Source organism: Fistularia commersonii, chromosome 7 (assembly GCF_037954325.1).
Source record: "Fistularia commersonii isolate RoL2024-O1a breed Wild chromosome 7, RoL_Fcom_v1.0, whole genome shotgun sequence".
NCBI lineage: Eukaryota > Metazoa > Chordata > Actinopteri > Syngnathiformes > Fistulariidae > Fistularia > Fistularia commersonii.
This window is the reverse complement of record NC_141290.1, coordinates 13,800,783-13,815,957: the sequence shown is the minus strand read 5'-3', so window position 1 is coordinate 13,815,957 and position 15,175 is coordinate 13,800,783. Positions and strand designations below refer to the sequence as shown.

Below are 15,175 nucleotides of genomic sequence, written 5' to 3'. Positions count from 1 at the left end.
TCAGTTGTTGAGAATGGAAATATTAGTTTGCCAGTCAGCGGTACGGTAAGTGATAATCCACCTGCTGACACAGTGTTTTGGTTTTAACAGGCAGGAGAAAACAACTAAACCCGCTTCTGCTGTGGAACCACCTGACACACATGGGGCAAGGGCAAACAAATGGGTCGAAGTGAAATGGTAAGCTCAGTTGCTGTAGACAAAACCATTTAGGGCTTCGGCTTTTGGGCCGATTTTTTTATTTCAAATCCACGGTTCATTAAGAACTCATTACAGAATAACAACCTCATTTACAATCTAATTCCCATGAGTGTTAATGTGTGTTTAAATTTGGTTCAATTATTCTACTTTCACTCACATAACCTTGGTGACCTGCGCCAATCTGTTCTCTTTTTGTTTTCTGAGCATATGTTCACATTGATATATGGATTTGCTGACAGCGAACTACGCAGAGTATGTGCGAATGTAAATTTTCAGCCATTCAAACAGAAAGCTCAATGGATCATGTCAAATGAAAGCGATCAATACAGGATACTCAGTGTACTCAGCCAGAAGTGTTTGAAAGGAGGTGTTACTATTCAGAACAAGATCCTCAAGAGCACTTCAATAATCACCCGACATCAGCATTTTTTTTCCCCTTGACTGGACTCAATAAATCCGGAGATGCTGTGAACTGTTAAGCTCCAATGTGCTCATCTGATTTATCCCGATCTGACACTGAAATCTACACTTGTCAAATTCCTGATTTTTTTTTCCAGGGACTCCAGCTGGTTTATGTGGGCATTGACACGAACTGACAATTCTAATAAACACTTCAATCTTTCCAGAAATCAAGTGAAGACGGTAACCTGCCACAAGGCCGGTCGTAAATCCCAAAGCAGTAGTCGTTCAGCCAGTCTGTGTTTTCAAGACCCGAGTTTATATTGCGTTATTTCCAAAGCTAATGCCTAACATTACGAGCTTCACAGCCTCTCTATAACTAAACAACTTGTCCTTTAGACCACCTCAGGATATTTTCCTGCCATTCTGATGAAGTGATGGGTTTCTTTGAGAAAACAAGAATTCATGAGAAAACATGAGATGGAAAGTTTATGTTCGTGTTCAGCAGCGGAACAGTGGGCATCAGCACGATGAATGAGGTTTCTCCCAGGCAAAAAAACAGGAATATAGGAAAAAAAGCTGTAGAAAAGTGTCGGTATAATTTTCATTTGCAGCTATTTTGTGTGCAGTCTCAGTTCAGCGATCCATTAATTTAGACATATTTCTGCCAGTGCTGACTCTGGTCGTCTAACACCGAGCGGAAACAGATCTGCGGCTGGACCCCTTTTAAAAGGTGTAGCCCACCTCTTAATAGAGTCTGGTAATTGCTGTGCTGCAACAGGGTGTGTGATGACGAGGCAATTTAAGGAACATGCGTGGGCTAATAAGGGTCAAACTACCGTTGAATTAATGATGAACAAGACCTCACTTTATTATATGAATTGTGTTCTGAGTTGGAAAAAAGGGTCCTCAGAAAATATATCAATGTCAATATACTGAAAAGGACAATGACCTCTTGAGTTACAGCAGGTACGTCATACTGAGTCAAGAATGTGACGATTCATGTACAATCACTTCAAAATTTTGTTAGTCATGTTGTTGGTTATTGACATACATCGTCAATTAATGGCCTTTAAGCAGCAGAATAGGATTATGATAGCACATTAATAGATACTTTATAATGACTCTATAATTGCTCATGTCAGCTCAAAGTCAGCAACTTAACATACAGCTTAACAGTATTTCAAAGTATGATGTACATTTTTCACAACCAAAATATTATTGGTCTTTCATTTGTAATAAATTGGGGACATCTAATTCCTTAGAAATAAGAGTTGTATAAATATGTTTATGTTTTTTTAAGATACCCACGTTGATTTTCATTTTGGGCAATTCCCTAACAATGTCCTTTTAAAAGTAAAGTTTACGTAAATTCTGTATGATTTATTCATGAGCCATTACTTTTTACCATTTCATATTTTATAATATTTAAAGAGCCTCAGAGTATTCTTTTAAATATTCTTTTCACCCCACATTGACAAGCCTAATATCAGCTTGCGTAAAAATTACGAAGAAAAAAATGTAATAATAAGTGCATTTGTGCGATGTGTGATTAATGTATATGTCAGCCAAAAAGTTGAGGGAACAGAATCTATTATTTTCATCACAGTTTTCCGTAGCCTTTCCACTTGACTCCTGGCTGACTCTTCCCTCTTTCCAAATTTGGCACGTACAAACCCAGCACTCAACCTACTATGAAACCACACACATGCACTGTTTTCTTCACCCTACCTCTGGGCATATTTGGTCACTGGGAGGTGATTAGCCAAGGAGCTCACAGAGACTTGTCATAGAATAAATCACCATCCTGATGAAGGGACCGACCAAAGTAAAAATTCAAGATTCGCTCAAAAAAATTGTCACAGAGGGAATAAGACAAATAGAAATGAAGCTGATGATAAAAATAAAATCAAGAGAAATATCTCTATGAACAAACTCACGAATCAAAGTAATTCCAGCTATGTAGGAGCATCATCTTCCTCTCCGTCAGGTAATATAAACCTGCAGGGGAAATTGCAACAGACCTCAATACAAAATTTTCTTGATATGACTAAGCAAGATTTCTGAGGCAAACTGACCAATGACCTGCTCCTCTATCAACCTTCGGTTTACCGCCAAAGTATCACCTCTTAAAAAAAAAAAGACACTTTCAGTACATCTACCATCACAAGCATGTGCTTGTCTGAAGGTCTTTGCAAAGGGTACTGAATTTACCTATTCATGAAAAGTTTACTGAATATCTGACAGACTCACACACAGCCCACCAACTTTCTACTACTTTGCATATATTAAAAGCTGCACCCTCCCATATTCACCTAATTTGAATTTCCATGCTACAAACATAATGTCAAACTAAAAAATGGAAGCAACACAGACACCAGGGAAAATTGCTTCTTTAATATAGCACAATATACAGCTGTTTGTTCACAGCTTACAATTGCTTTGTAGATACAGCCTGGCTCTTATTACCAAACTTTCAATGAAATTGTGAGAGGAAATGATGTTGCACAGAAATATCTTATGAAGGCAAGACCATTAATCGTTTTATAAATTGGCGGTCCAAGTCTGGGTTTCATCCATTTCTGCCTACAAAAGATTGTTCCCTGTTGTTCATCATCACATAAATATACTGCCGTTCGCTGGATCCCGAGCCACTCTCTAACTGTCACTCATAAAAGGACGCTACATACATGTAGCTTGTCACTTAACCCTGCTTCCCTCGACTGTCTCCGGAGAGGTATCTCACATCTACACCATCATTGTCATGCTCAGCTGATGACTGGATGACTGTCAGCACTAAAAAACGTGTCACAGATGACAGGCCGCATAGTCCACTAACTACTTGGTGACCGCTTCATCTTTCCTTCGAGGTGGATTCTAGAAGATGACCATTACTGAAAAAACATCATAAAGTGAATTCAAATTAGAGACAGTTTACTTTCCGTGGACTGAGAAAGTGCATGTAATGCAAACAGAATTTTCTGATGATTTCCACAAAAGTAAGGTCAGAATCATAATAATGTGATCTGGCAGTGTGTGTCACCTGAGCAGGAACATCAGACATTCCCTGTCACTGTGAATTGCTTGTTATTTTAAATACCAGTTTTCAGCATTGAGAGGTAAATGTACACGTATGAGACTCTTTTTTTCTCTCAATTCTGAAATGTGAGCAAGATTTTAGACTTCTAAAGATGCCTCAGAGGGCAGAATTCAGCAACAATACACCCATGTACTAGTTTTAAACTCATGTAAATGAAAATATTGGATATGGATCTATTTAAAGAAAATAAAAAATAGATTAAAACACATGCTTCAAGAAACCCCATCCATTTAGGGTCAAGTCACAGAGGCAGTAGCATAAGCAGAGGTCAAGACCTTCCCCAGCTACTATGTCCAGATCTTCTAGGGGAATCCTAAGGCACAGCAGAGAGACAGTTATCCTCCACCATGTCCTAGGTCTTCCCCAGGGTCTCCCCCTGCCGGGGTGTGCCCGGAATACCACGCCGGGGAGGCATTCTGATCACATTCCAAAGCCACCTCATCTGGCCCCTCTGGATGCAGTAGAGTAGCGGCTGTGCTCCGAACCCCTCCCGGGAGACTGAGCTTCTCTCCCTATGTCCCAGGGAGGGCCCAGACACCCGGTGGAGGAAATCCACTTTGGCTGCTTGTATATGTGCTCTTGTTCTTTTACCTTAAAAACCCTTAAACCTTAAAAAAATCCAATAGACATCATATCAGACCTGCAGTGTTAATGCATCCTTGATGATGTGCTGATCTCTCCCATCTGGATGAGTTCTCTCCAGTCTTCAATCAAAAAGCAAACATTTTTTTTACAGCTAGTAACAAACAGACATGTAACAAACATGTTAGATACATTAAAGAAAAAAAAACTGCCCCTTGTCATCTTGATACAAATATGACAATTCAAATCCGACAGCTGCAGCTTGCTTGAGGCAATGTTAGCCTAGGAGTTTATGAGCCCGGATCACAGATGTCTTTGAACAAGCGTGCACAAACAGTCACACTGTTCTAAGGATGTCACCTCAAAGTCGACAAGCACAAAACCCACAGTTCTTGACTTTTGGCTTAATTTGGTTTGAGGCAAATTGAGGTATTTACTTCCCAGAAAAACATTCTCATTATTATGGAGTGTGTTAGATTGACTCATTTTCTCTTGAAGGCCATGATTTCTTTTCACAATTGGAAAAAAAAAAGCAAAATGCAATGCGTCCACATGTTTCACAGTATATCACTCATGTTATCCATATGCAGATTGGGGGGCAATAAGATGCTTACAGTGGGTATGACCTGTAGACTGGAATTGAGATTGATGAGATGTTGTCACAGTGACTAAATTACTGGTCCAAATGATCATTAGTCTCCTGGGATTGTCATTAGCATTAACTACCAAAGCCTGGAGCATAAAGTTTCATAAGGTGACCCAGGCAGTCTGGATCCCCATATCTGAGCAATTCATTTTCTAGTGTTCCTGTATACATAGCAGGAGGTCTCATCTCGACAGTGGGGTGGGGATGTGTGACACTGAAGTGCTAAAAGTGACTGAACCAGATTATCAGTTTTGGAGGAAATCCCAGAGCTACACTGAGCTCCAGCAGTGTTTTTACTTTTTCCCCCACAGAGCTTCTGATGTAAAACGATTTGCCTTCTCTGACTTATGATTTAATAATTTTCTTCTTCTTCAATTGTAGATCAGTGGGGCTTTACATAATTACATTTTGATTGTGATTTTCTGCTTTGTGGGGCTGTGGCCAGCCATGCACTTTTTATCACCTAGTGTGAAAACCCCATGACCTGGCAGACTAGTCACTCGAGTTTACCACAGAATGTTGTGTTGATTTTGTGCAGTGGGCCGAAGAAGCGTGTCTAAGTAGGGCTTCTCTTGGATGTTTAGACTTTCAAAAACCCAACCCTGTGGTCATGGCCCACCTGGAAAAGCATTGCTGATAGACCTTTTGGAATCCAGATATCACTCGTGCTATGCTTGTTGTATGATAAAAATATTCTCAAAATATTCTTAAAAGATTCTTAAAATGCACTGCACTCCAGATAAGTTAATTGTATGACTCAGTTCACAATAGGAAATAGCTGAACAATTATTCACAATGTCACACACACACACACACCTGTATATCAATACATCGCAATACTTGCGTCAATACTTTGGTACTGCTATACATAAGGTTCTTCAAGAATCTAATTTTCTGAGACAAATACCACCCTTCAAGTCTCAAAACTGTGTGCTCTTGTAAAAATTCTTTCTGCATCCAGCATCATTGCCCTTTCCCAGGTACCCTAAGTTATCAGTCTTTTCCTGTGCATTTGGGCAGATTCTGAATTCCTCACTAACACAGAAAGGTCAAAATGAGCATAATGAGTATTTTATAGGAAATTTGGCAAAGGCCACCGGAGGTAAAAAAGACACGAAAAATAGCCTTTCAATGTTGCCGGGAGAGATAAAGCTTTGAGTCAAAGACTCACACTCAGACAACCAAAGTCATCACAAAGACTGTAGTTGTATTGAGCTCGCGTTTTGCCTGAATTAACCTCTTGACTGAATTACTTACTTCATCTCTTAAAGTGCCTATAACTTTTTAGTGGACTAAAAGTTTTTGTCTTGTGACAACCACCTACATCTTTGCATTTTGCTGAGTAGCAGACTTCTGAACCAATCTTGAACAGGTCAACCCTGCAAACGCAATCGATCACAGCCCTGATGTGCCAATGACATGCACATAAAGATCTCTTTGACCTCCAACCCTGTGGTTTCACAAATTAATAAACTTGTCTCATAAATGCAGCACCTCAGGAGCAATTAAATCACTAATAGTTATGATGCAAATAATTAGAATAAAGTGGAGGCAGTCAATGACCTTGTCACAGTCATCTGGTTCTGTTGTTGCTGAGCAGGTGCAAAGCAACTCCCTAAGCACTTACACATTATCATCTCATACTGCAATGTGGGCTGGTAACATGGTGCAACAGGTGCAATGTTGTCCTCCCACAGTTTATTGTCTGCACACATACTACACCATTAGCATACACATCAGGAGATCAATCGGCTTACCCTCCGTAAGCTCCGAATGTGAAACTTCTATTCCTCTGAGACATCCCGCCGGTGAGGTTTGCCAGTGACACGCAAGAACTGTAGAGCACTTCACAACACCGGTCTACACACTGGCAGTCATACTACTCCTCCTTTCCCAATGTGTTTGCGTTTCCTTTCATCCTCCCCTCTTTGTCTTCAACTCAAACATTCAGCTGTGTCCTCCATCGATGTCTGAGCCCTCAGTGGGTGTGCGTGTTTTTCTCGAGATCTTTTGTGAGTGTACACGTTTCGACCCTCCTACCTTGTGTCTCTACTGTGCTCTCTAAGAGGCTACTATCTCTGCCAGATTAAGAATTAGCCGGTCCTGTTGTCCTGGTAACAAACCAGATAATTTCCCCGCATGTATCTGTGATCCCCCCCCCCTTTTCCAGAATGAAGAGGCCACATTTCCATCCTCTATTTCATGGTGGTAATTACTACATGTTGTGCATTTTTTAACAAATAAGTTTCAGGAGGTGAATCACAAGGGATTTAATTGTTGTGCGAGAACAGAGTTACAATGAGAACAAACCTGTCAGAAATAATAACCCCTCGGCTAGATTGTGTAAATCTCTGTGTAATGGGCCAACGTCTAAATGAATAATAATGATTCTGTTTTTGCCTGTTCATCCAACAATTTAACTACTTTATTTTGCTGTGTGTGGCCGAGACATTTTCGCCTATCACACATTGGCTATAATTATAAACTATCATATTCAGTTGTTTATCTGTTAATGGCCACCATGAGAAAAAAAAATGTCAGTATACGCGAAACAGTAATCAGACAGACACTGAATTTGGAGACACATTCAAATGTTAAATTATAAAATCTTATACAATTCTCACATGCTCAATGATGTCAGATTAGTATTAACATTATTGGGATGTCACCATGCAGGTGTTTGCATTTTCTCAGGTAAGTGTTAGCATTTAGCTCAAAGCCCTATTGTGCTCTGGCGATGCTCTCAGAGCTGCTGGCATGTCTACCATGAATAGCTGGGATTAACCAACTCAAAGTAGGGAAAATGATGCCCCGATGGAAACAGACAAAGGAGAATTTGTATGACAGCTTAATCATTATGCAACAAAGTCTTCTTTAAGCTGGAATCACAATTTCAAGGTGCCTCGCCAGCTTAAATCAAACACTAAATTTCCTCCTTTGCATTACTTTTCAACGGTCATCATAGTTTACATTTTAGGCCCTCCTGTGTTGTTATTCTACATGTAGGATAGTGGTTGGTCTTCGTGGAATTTCTATCGCCCCTCCTCCATGGGAGTGGAAATTTACCGTGACAAACAGTTTTGAACTTCACACAACAGGGAAAAAAATAACTGTAAATAGACAGTCACTGCTGGTGGAGAAGTGTTATGCTGTGCTCTCGAAAAAAAACAGTTTGGTTGAGAAAGTGCAAAGGTGTGGTAACTGCTGCTGGGTAAGGAGTTCTGTTTGGGCAAGAAATTATTCAGGAAAAAACAAACCAATATTCTTGGTATTTTTGGCCCTCATGCAACCACATAAAGATAATCAAATAGATGTGGCATACATTTAACAATGAATGTCGTCACGACTGTAGATGCGGATGGAGAAGAACTTTGCGGAGAGAGTTGCAGTTGTATTTTAGTTTCTGTCGATCAAATCAGATGGTGATGAAAAGCCTCGCACAGGCCTAAGGGTGAGTAAGAGGCAAAGAAAGGAGTAAAGAGAAAAGTTGTTTGCAGATAATATTTCTTATCCTGAGGCTTCAGATTTCCAGCAGCCGGGAGACAGGACCAGAGGAAAGTGTTGCACATAATGAAGTTTTTTTGCAGAAGGAGACAAACTTGAATATGTCCAGAGATATAAACCTGTCCACTTTCCTAATGGAAATCTGTTTGAGATCATCAATAAAAGTTCAGGATTACAGAGGTTGGAGGGCAGAATCAAAGGTGCCCACACTGAACCAATTAAAGTAGCCCTTTTTGAGCCGCGTGGCAACGATGTAGACTCAGACTTCAGAGTTGGTTCATCAGCAATGAAAATATCTGGCAGCACTATCAGGGTTCAGTTCTAGTGCATGTAACCTACTACAAATATACATATTTCAGATGGCAAGGACAGGCAGTTCGAGGCAGGAGAAAAAGAGGGCGTCAATGTGAGAGCAGAGATATCAGGTGTTCAATACCACTTAACCCTGTTCTCCAACACTGTCCTTTAACACTTCTTGGGAGATTGAATATTCTGTCTCACTTGGCCTCAGATAACTCTGGTGACTAATGAATTGTTGCAACCACTAGTAGCATGAATGAAGTAAGAGGGAACAATCCTTGAGTTGTTTAAAACCTGAGTCTCTCATCCTGTTGGCTGTAGCTGAAAAGGCAACTTGGTTTAGACGTAAAATGTAAGACTATTTCAGACAATATTCAACAGCCGCTAATATTTGCACATTTACAAGTATGTAAAAAATACACGCATATTTTCTAAACATTACCTGAGGGGCGCCATAACTGTTTCCAACTACAACCATACCTGATCTTCAGTGGTCAACCGAAGAATCAGAGAGTTCCTAGAATCAGAATCAGCTTTTTTGGCCAAGCACATTTGCACAAAAAAGGAATATGGCTCCAGTTTTTGTTCCAACATGAAGTACAATAGGGTTATACGTAACACAATAATAATGAGAATGTGTCAAATGTAAGAGTGGCTATGAAGAAGATATTAATATCCTAGCTTACAAAAATGTTTTCTATATGGGTTGTTGGTTACGTGCCTGTCTAGTCACTGCATGCATTTGGCATTCATTATGATAATTGGTCTCCACTTATATAGCATTTTCACACCTTGCAGTTTCAAAGTTTCAAAGCGCTTTACACCAGATAACATTCACTCATTCACATACATGTGCACACACTCTTGGCGGCAGAGCTTCAATGCAAGTTACTAACCAAACCATCTGAAGAAACTTGAGGCTGTGTTTTGACCAGGCGTACTTTGACAAGCATAGGGGGAGCCAGGAATTGGGCAGCCAATCTTCTGACTAGACGGAAGCCCGCTCCACCAACTGACCCACAGCCGTCATATTTGTATTAAGTCTCTCAATGTTTCAATGCATGTGTGTATTTCAATGCCATGAACACAATGATGCACTCAAGGTCAATCACTACACAGGTTTGCTCAAAGAGGAATTGAGATTGAAATTTCAGAGGCATTAGACACTAAGTAGTTCACTGGAGCAGCAGCAGAGAGAGGGATGTGCAACTCAGATTTCCTCCAAAGGAAGATGGGCTGCCCCTCTGCAACCTCTAGTGGCTGTGCACCCTTTCAAAAAGAGAGAGGAGACAGAAAGAAAGGAGAAAAAAAACCCAATGAAAGCTATCTACCTATTATTATGTTAAACATTACAAGCAAAACTGTAAAACCCCTTCCATAAACGTCAAATGACACACCAATCCAATATAATGTTAGATATATTCACTAAATGTATTTTATGCTGCTTTTGACTTTTAACTCGGGCCTTTAGGTTACATAAGGCACTCAGAGATGACCCCCTCAGCCCAGACCATCTAAGCCACGGATCAAGGTGGCTTTATGTATGTGATTTACAAAGGTGAATCCAGCCGATGGCCAATGGGCCACAGGTTCCACGGTCCATGGCTCTGTACTTCCTGTCACGTAGATGAATATCCAAGCTTTGTTGCAGATGGTTGGGTGATGGACCAAGTTAGAGAGCTGAGCTGCATATAAAACTTTTGTCCGACATTGTGATAAGCTGCTGAGAATCAATGCAAATAGCCCCTCGTCTGCTCAATTCCATCGGGGATCAAATTAGGCAAGGGAGGCAACGACATGATCTTAGCTATCTCACTTTTCCCTAAAGGACATAGACATCTATGTCAACTCTAAACAGATATCCTCCTGAATTACACAAGTCAAAAGGACAGTCATGTCAAACTGACACCTACATCAGGGCAAAGTGAAAGTGATAGCTTTTTTCACTCTACTGGCAGAGCAAACGTCTGCTTATAGTCAAACAAGCTCTTACATCTCTTCCGAGATCTCCTCCTTGTCTCCTCTCATTTTCTTTCCTCTCAGTTCCACCTCCCACTCTTCTCCTTTCATGTCCGCCCCGCGCCTTTGGCTGGTTTCTCCACGATTTGGCTTATATTTCGTAAGTAAACTTGTTTTCTGCTATGATACGATAGTGTATCCTTCCCTGCTCCTTTTAGTTCTAAGTGCATTGATTGTCCTCTGCCCCACTACACATCAGTGTGAATGCTGGATGCTCTGATGACTCCGCGGTCAGCCTCGTGTGATTCTATTAGGTCTGACTTGACTCGGACCAGACGTGAGCTATAAATCAAATCAAGAGCTTAGAGGACAGAACACAGGAATGCACCGTGCATATTTTGAAGTCCTTCAGCTATTTTATTGAAATTGATTTCCTGGCATTGATTCCTTACATTTCATGACTTCATTTGCCTCTCAGATCAAAATAATCAGGCACTCTGTTGTAAAAAAAAAACCTAATAAAAAGGTGTTCTGTGGCCAACATGGGGCTATAAATTGTGCAAGATGAAATATTATGAATTACAAGAGCAACTTACAAAAGTGGGACACGTGTGTGTCATCTGATGCATTTTGGGGCACAATCAAGGGCCTGAATCCAACAGTACTCTCATCAGAGGTGGTTCAATCCTCCAGGATTTGGCTGTTTTTAGAGGTCTGTCAATTACACAACACCGTGATAATTCTAGCATTCGTCCTTGTTTTGTATAAATCAAAAGCTGCTGGCATCCTAAGCTTTTATTTTCCCTTTATTCACAGTTTACTACTGGAGGACACAGGCAAAAATTAGCATCCACCTCCAATCTGTCTTTTTTATTTCCCATTCAGCCAAGGGAGAACAAATGGTTGATACTCCTTTCCATCCTGCTTGCCCTAGTTCCTCGGCTGATAAGGACACTAAAACGGCACGACTCACTCACTGGAGCCAGACTTCTGCTGATGACATTGTTATTGTTGATAAAGTAATGTAGTTTTCCAAGATTTTTTTTTTCCCCGCAGTTGCCTTCCTTTCATATTCTCTTTTGACAGATGTCCTTAGATAGAATGAGTGAGGTGGAAAAAAGCTATTCACATAGAGTGGTTCATGTGAAGCAGGTGAAAAGAAAGGACATTTTGGTGTAATTAGTCTATGTCTGCCAGTTTCATCTGGGAGACGTGGCAGACAGGTTGGAGTGCTATTCTAAAGCAGGTCAACCTTGACTTTAAGAACTTGACCAGCGATGGAGGAGAGGGACAGTAATGAGAGGCTGCCCTCTGTGAAATGAGGTCCAGTCCAACCTGGAGCAACATTGTCATCGGGCTTGATAAATATTTCTGAAGCTATTTTATATTCACATTCAGACTGATATACAAGATAGAGCTTTGTTGTTAACAAACAGGTCGTCTCAAATTCAGGAAGATTTGGGGGAAAAAAAAAAAAATCAGAAAGTTCAGCTAATAATATCAGGACAGTTTAAAAGAATACCAGGATGGTCGTTTTGATTTCCTATGACCTATTGTCCATTGTCGTTGCATTTATTCATATATTATAACTTGAGACTGTTTTTCCTAATTCGTAGTACCAGGGGATATTGGTCTTTGAAGACCTAAATAATTAGAATTAAAACAAGATTAATCTGAGATACTAAAAGAAAATTGAAATCAATCTCTGGCAGATCTATTAATGTGAAGGCTTCATCCAGATAAAACTCAATCATTTTTGAAGAACTCTGATGATTATCAGCATACGGTGTGGCTGTTCCACATACTGGATGGGTCATTTTCAATTTAGCAAGTCGTAGCACATCAAAAAAACAGTACTGCAGCGTATGCTGTCGTAAAAATGGGCATCAATATTATTTATATGTTGATATTTGTTTAAATGTAGGGATAAATATAGTATGTCAGAGTATCCAATGACTAATATTTTGATCAAAGCTAATGCATTTATTTTTCATATGATCAACATCTGGTTGTAACACCATCCTAATTTTTAACTTCTTATTAAATATGGCATTTTGCTTTTGTTTCAGTGAAGCCTTTCAGACATGAAACCACAGTCCATAGAAGCCAGTTGTTTCAGATGATTGCCTCAAAAACCCTGAATAAGTCAGGCTGTCTGATTGCTCAGTGTATTTATTGATCCCCGTTTATTTTATTCACAAAACTCTGTAAACCATTTACATTGTGAATTCAAAGTGAGGTCATACACTGCAGTCCTTTCCACTTCTCTTTATAGTTGTCTCTCTTGGGGAAACATTCTAAATAACAATTGCACAGACTGGCGGTAGGTAAATAAGTGGATTATTAAAATTAGGCCTAGAGGGATGACAGCATGTATAATCAGTATTGACAAAACCAGAGAGAGAAAACACAAACACTTTCCTCAAGGTAGCCAGTTTTCAAACCGCCACACTTTTCCCCCAGGTGAGATCTCAGACTGCAGCAGCAGCTCTTATGGGTTCAAGCCTCAGCTTCATGCCCGCGGTCATGTTTCTGTTTAGTCATTGTCGAACTCTCTGCAAAGTCAAGTGCTCTTTTGCTCTGCCTCTCCATCTTTTCTCTTGACCAACATTTAAGGCCCACAGCACAAAATTATCAACTGCTTTTAAAAAGTTAAGCATTCTATCAATTTTAAAATATAGGCTGACCTTCAACTTACGAGCAAAAGAAAGTTGGACGCTGATTGCCAGCTTGATCAGTATAAAAGCATGCAATTTGTGTTTAAATTGAAAACAGGGATGGGAACAACAAATGATGAAGACTAATGAAGACTTGAAACAGGACTACCTCTCCCTGATAGCTAGAGGAACTACTTATCTTCTCAGACTCCTGAACATCTCAGGGGTTGTTTGAGTGCTTTCTCACACACACACACACACACACACAATTTTCAGCAGACAGACGCCACTACCTTTTAAGACCAGGAGTCTAGTGTCTATCATGGGCTTCACAGTAGAGAGGAAGACAGCAGACAGAGGGGTGGGAGGGGCCATGCCAGCTCCCCAAAAAACCATCAAGATTTTATCTGCTTATTTTATCACGACACCGGGCATTATTTTACCACCAGACATTACTCTGCAAACATTATAGGTCAACACAAGTCCACGAAGCTGGCGTTGGGTGGCATGTGAAGCCGCTCATACATAACCAAAGGTAAAAAATAAGACTCTTCTATATTTTGCGATAACAAAGGGCGCAGACATTGAATAACTTCAGCATGAGAGACAAAAAGCAGAAACTGGAGAGACCATTTGTATCCTGAATCACCTGACCCCTCTAGATCTGAATGTCATGAATTTTACAACTCCTCTTCGGGCCACGATAACAGACCAGGAGGGAGGTGGCGTTGGGGGACAAAAGAAGACAGACAGGAGAAACAAGGTTGTGTGACTGCTCTTATTGGGGGGAAAAAAAAACAATCCCATGTGAAATTCATGTATTTTTTTCCTGTAAGGGTGAGGCAGAGGACGTGGTTTTATATATATATATATGGGATGATTTGGTCTGACGTGACCCACTTGCCGTTATTTCGGATTTATCTGTTTTTACAGACCCCCACTTATAGTCAAGAGCTTGAGCACAGACAAAGTAGGGAACATGAAGACACAAATCACACCGATGGAGTGGCAGATTCTGCGAATGTGCCCTCAGAACGTTCCAGAGTGGGGGCACAGCGCAGCAATTTTCTTCACCGCTACACAGACAATCCCACTCAAAATCCGCAGCAAGACACGAAAGACATCCTTGAGGGGGAGGGGGTTACAAACCAGAAGCAGAAGCCCATTAGAATAAATAAAAGACAGATCCAGAGAGGAGAGAGAGGGATGAAAACCAAGCTTTTTCATGTTATAACGAATGAGTCGAGGAAGAGGAGAGAACCCCGTGGGCCACATCCTTGGATTAATGACTTTGCAGACAGTGGAGCAACTGAAGACTCAGTCAGGGGGGCTGACTTTGATTTATCCACAAGGGGAAGAGACAGGGACCAATGAAAGGCAGGCTGAGGTTTCTAATCTAAGAGTCTCATCAAAATAATCATTCATTCAGACCTCAAGGCCTCTGTATTGTCAACAACCTCCATATGACCTGCACAGTTTCTTCAGACCTCCAGCATGGCTTTCGCTTTCAGGTTTAACAACCTTACATTTCAGCTCATGGCATCACAATAATAGGTAGGTGTATAAGTAATAAAAAAATAAATAAAAAGTACGCAACACAATACGATCAATACGATGTGTGGTAAGAATTGTAGTCTATTTTTTCGAGGTAATACTTTTTTTGCCCTTGTTTTTTTTTTAAGGTATTTCTGAAAGATTTTGAACTTCCCAATGATTTTGAAACCAATCAGGGGAGATTACTGGTGACATGATGGCCACGGAGGTGCTGGAGCCTATCCCAGCTGTCAGTGGGCGAGAGGCGGATTACACCCTTGACTGGTCACCAGTCAA

At 40.5% G+C, this 15,175-nt stretch overlaps 1 protein-coding gene across 3 annotated transcripts in view; it reads right to left on the bottom strand.

Moving 5' to 3' along the window:
* The window catches only part of rap1gapb (RAP1 GTPase activating protein b), an 88,415-nt gene extending 81,640 nt beyond the window's left edge, over nt 1–6,775 (bottom strand). For all 3 annotated transcript variants that reach the window (XM_086149932.1, XM_086149933.1, XM_086149935.1), the window contains exon 1: nt 6,683–6,775. In XM_086149932.1, coding sequence (XP_086006058.1) covers nt 6,683–6,726 — 44 coding nt within the window. In that variant the 5' untranslated portion in view covers nt 6,727–6,775. The remainder of the gene's footprint in view (nt 1–6,682) is intronic.
* Nucleotides 6,776–15,175: the final 8,400 nt, after the last annotated feature.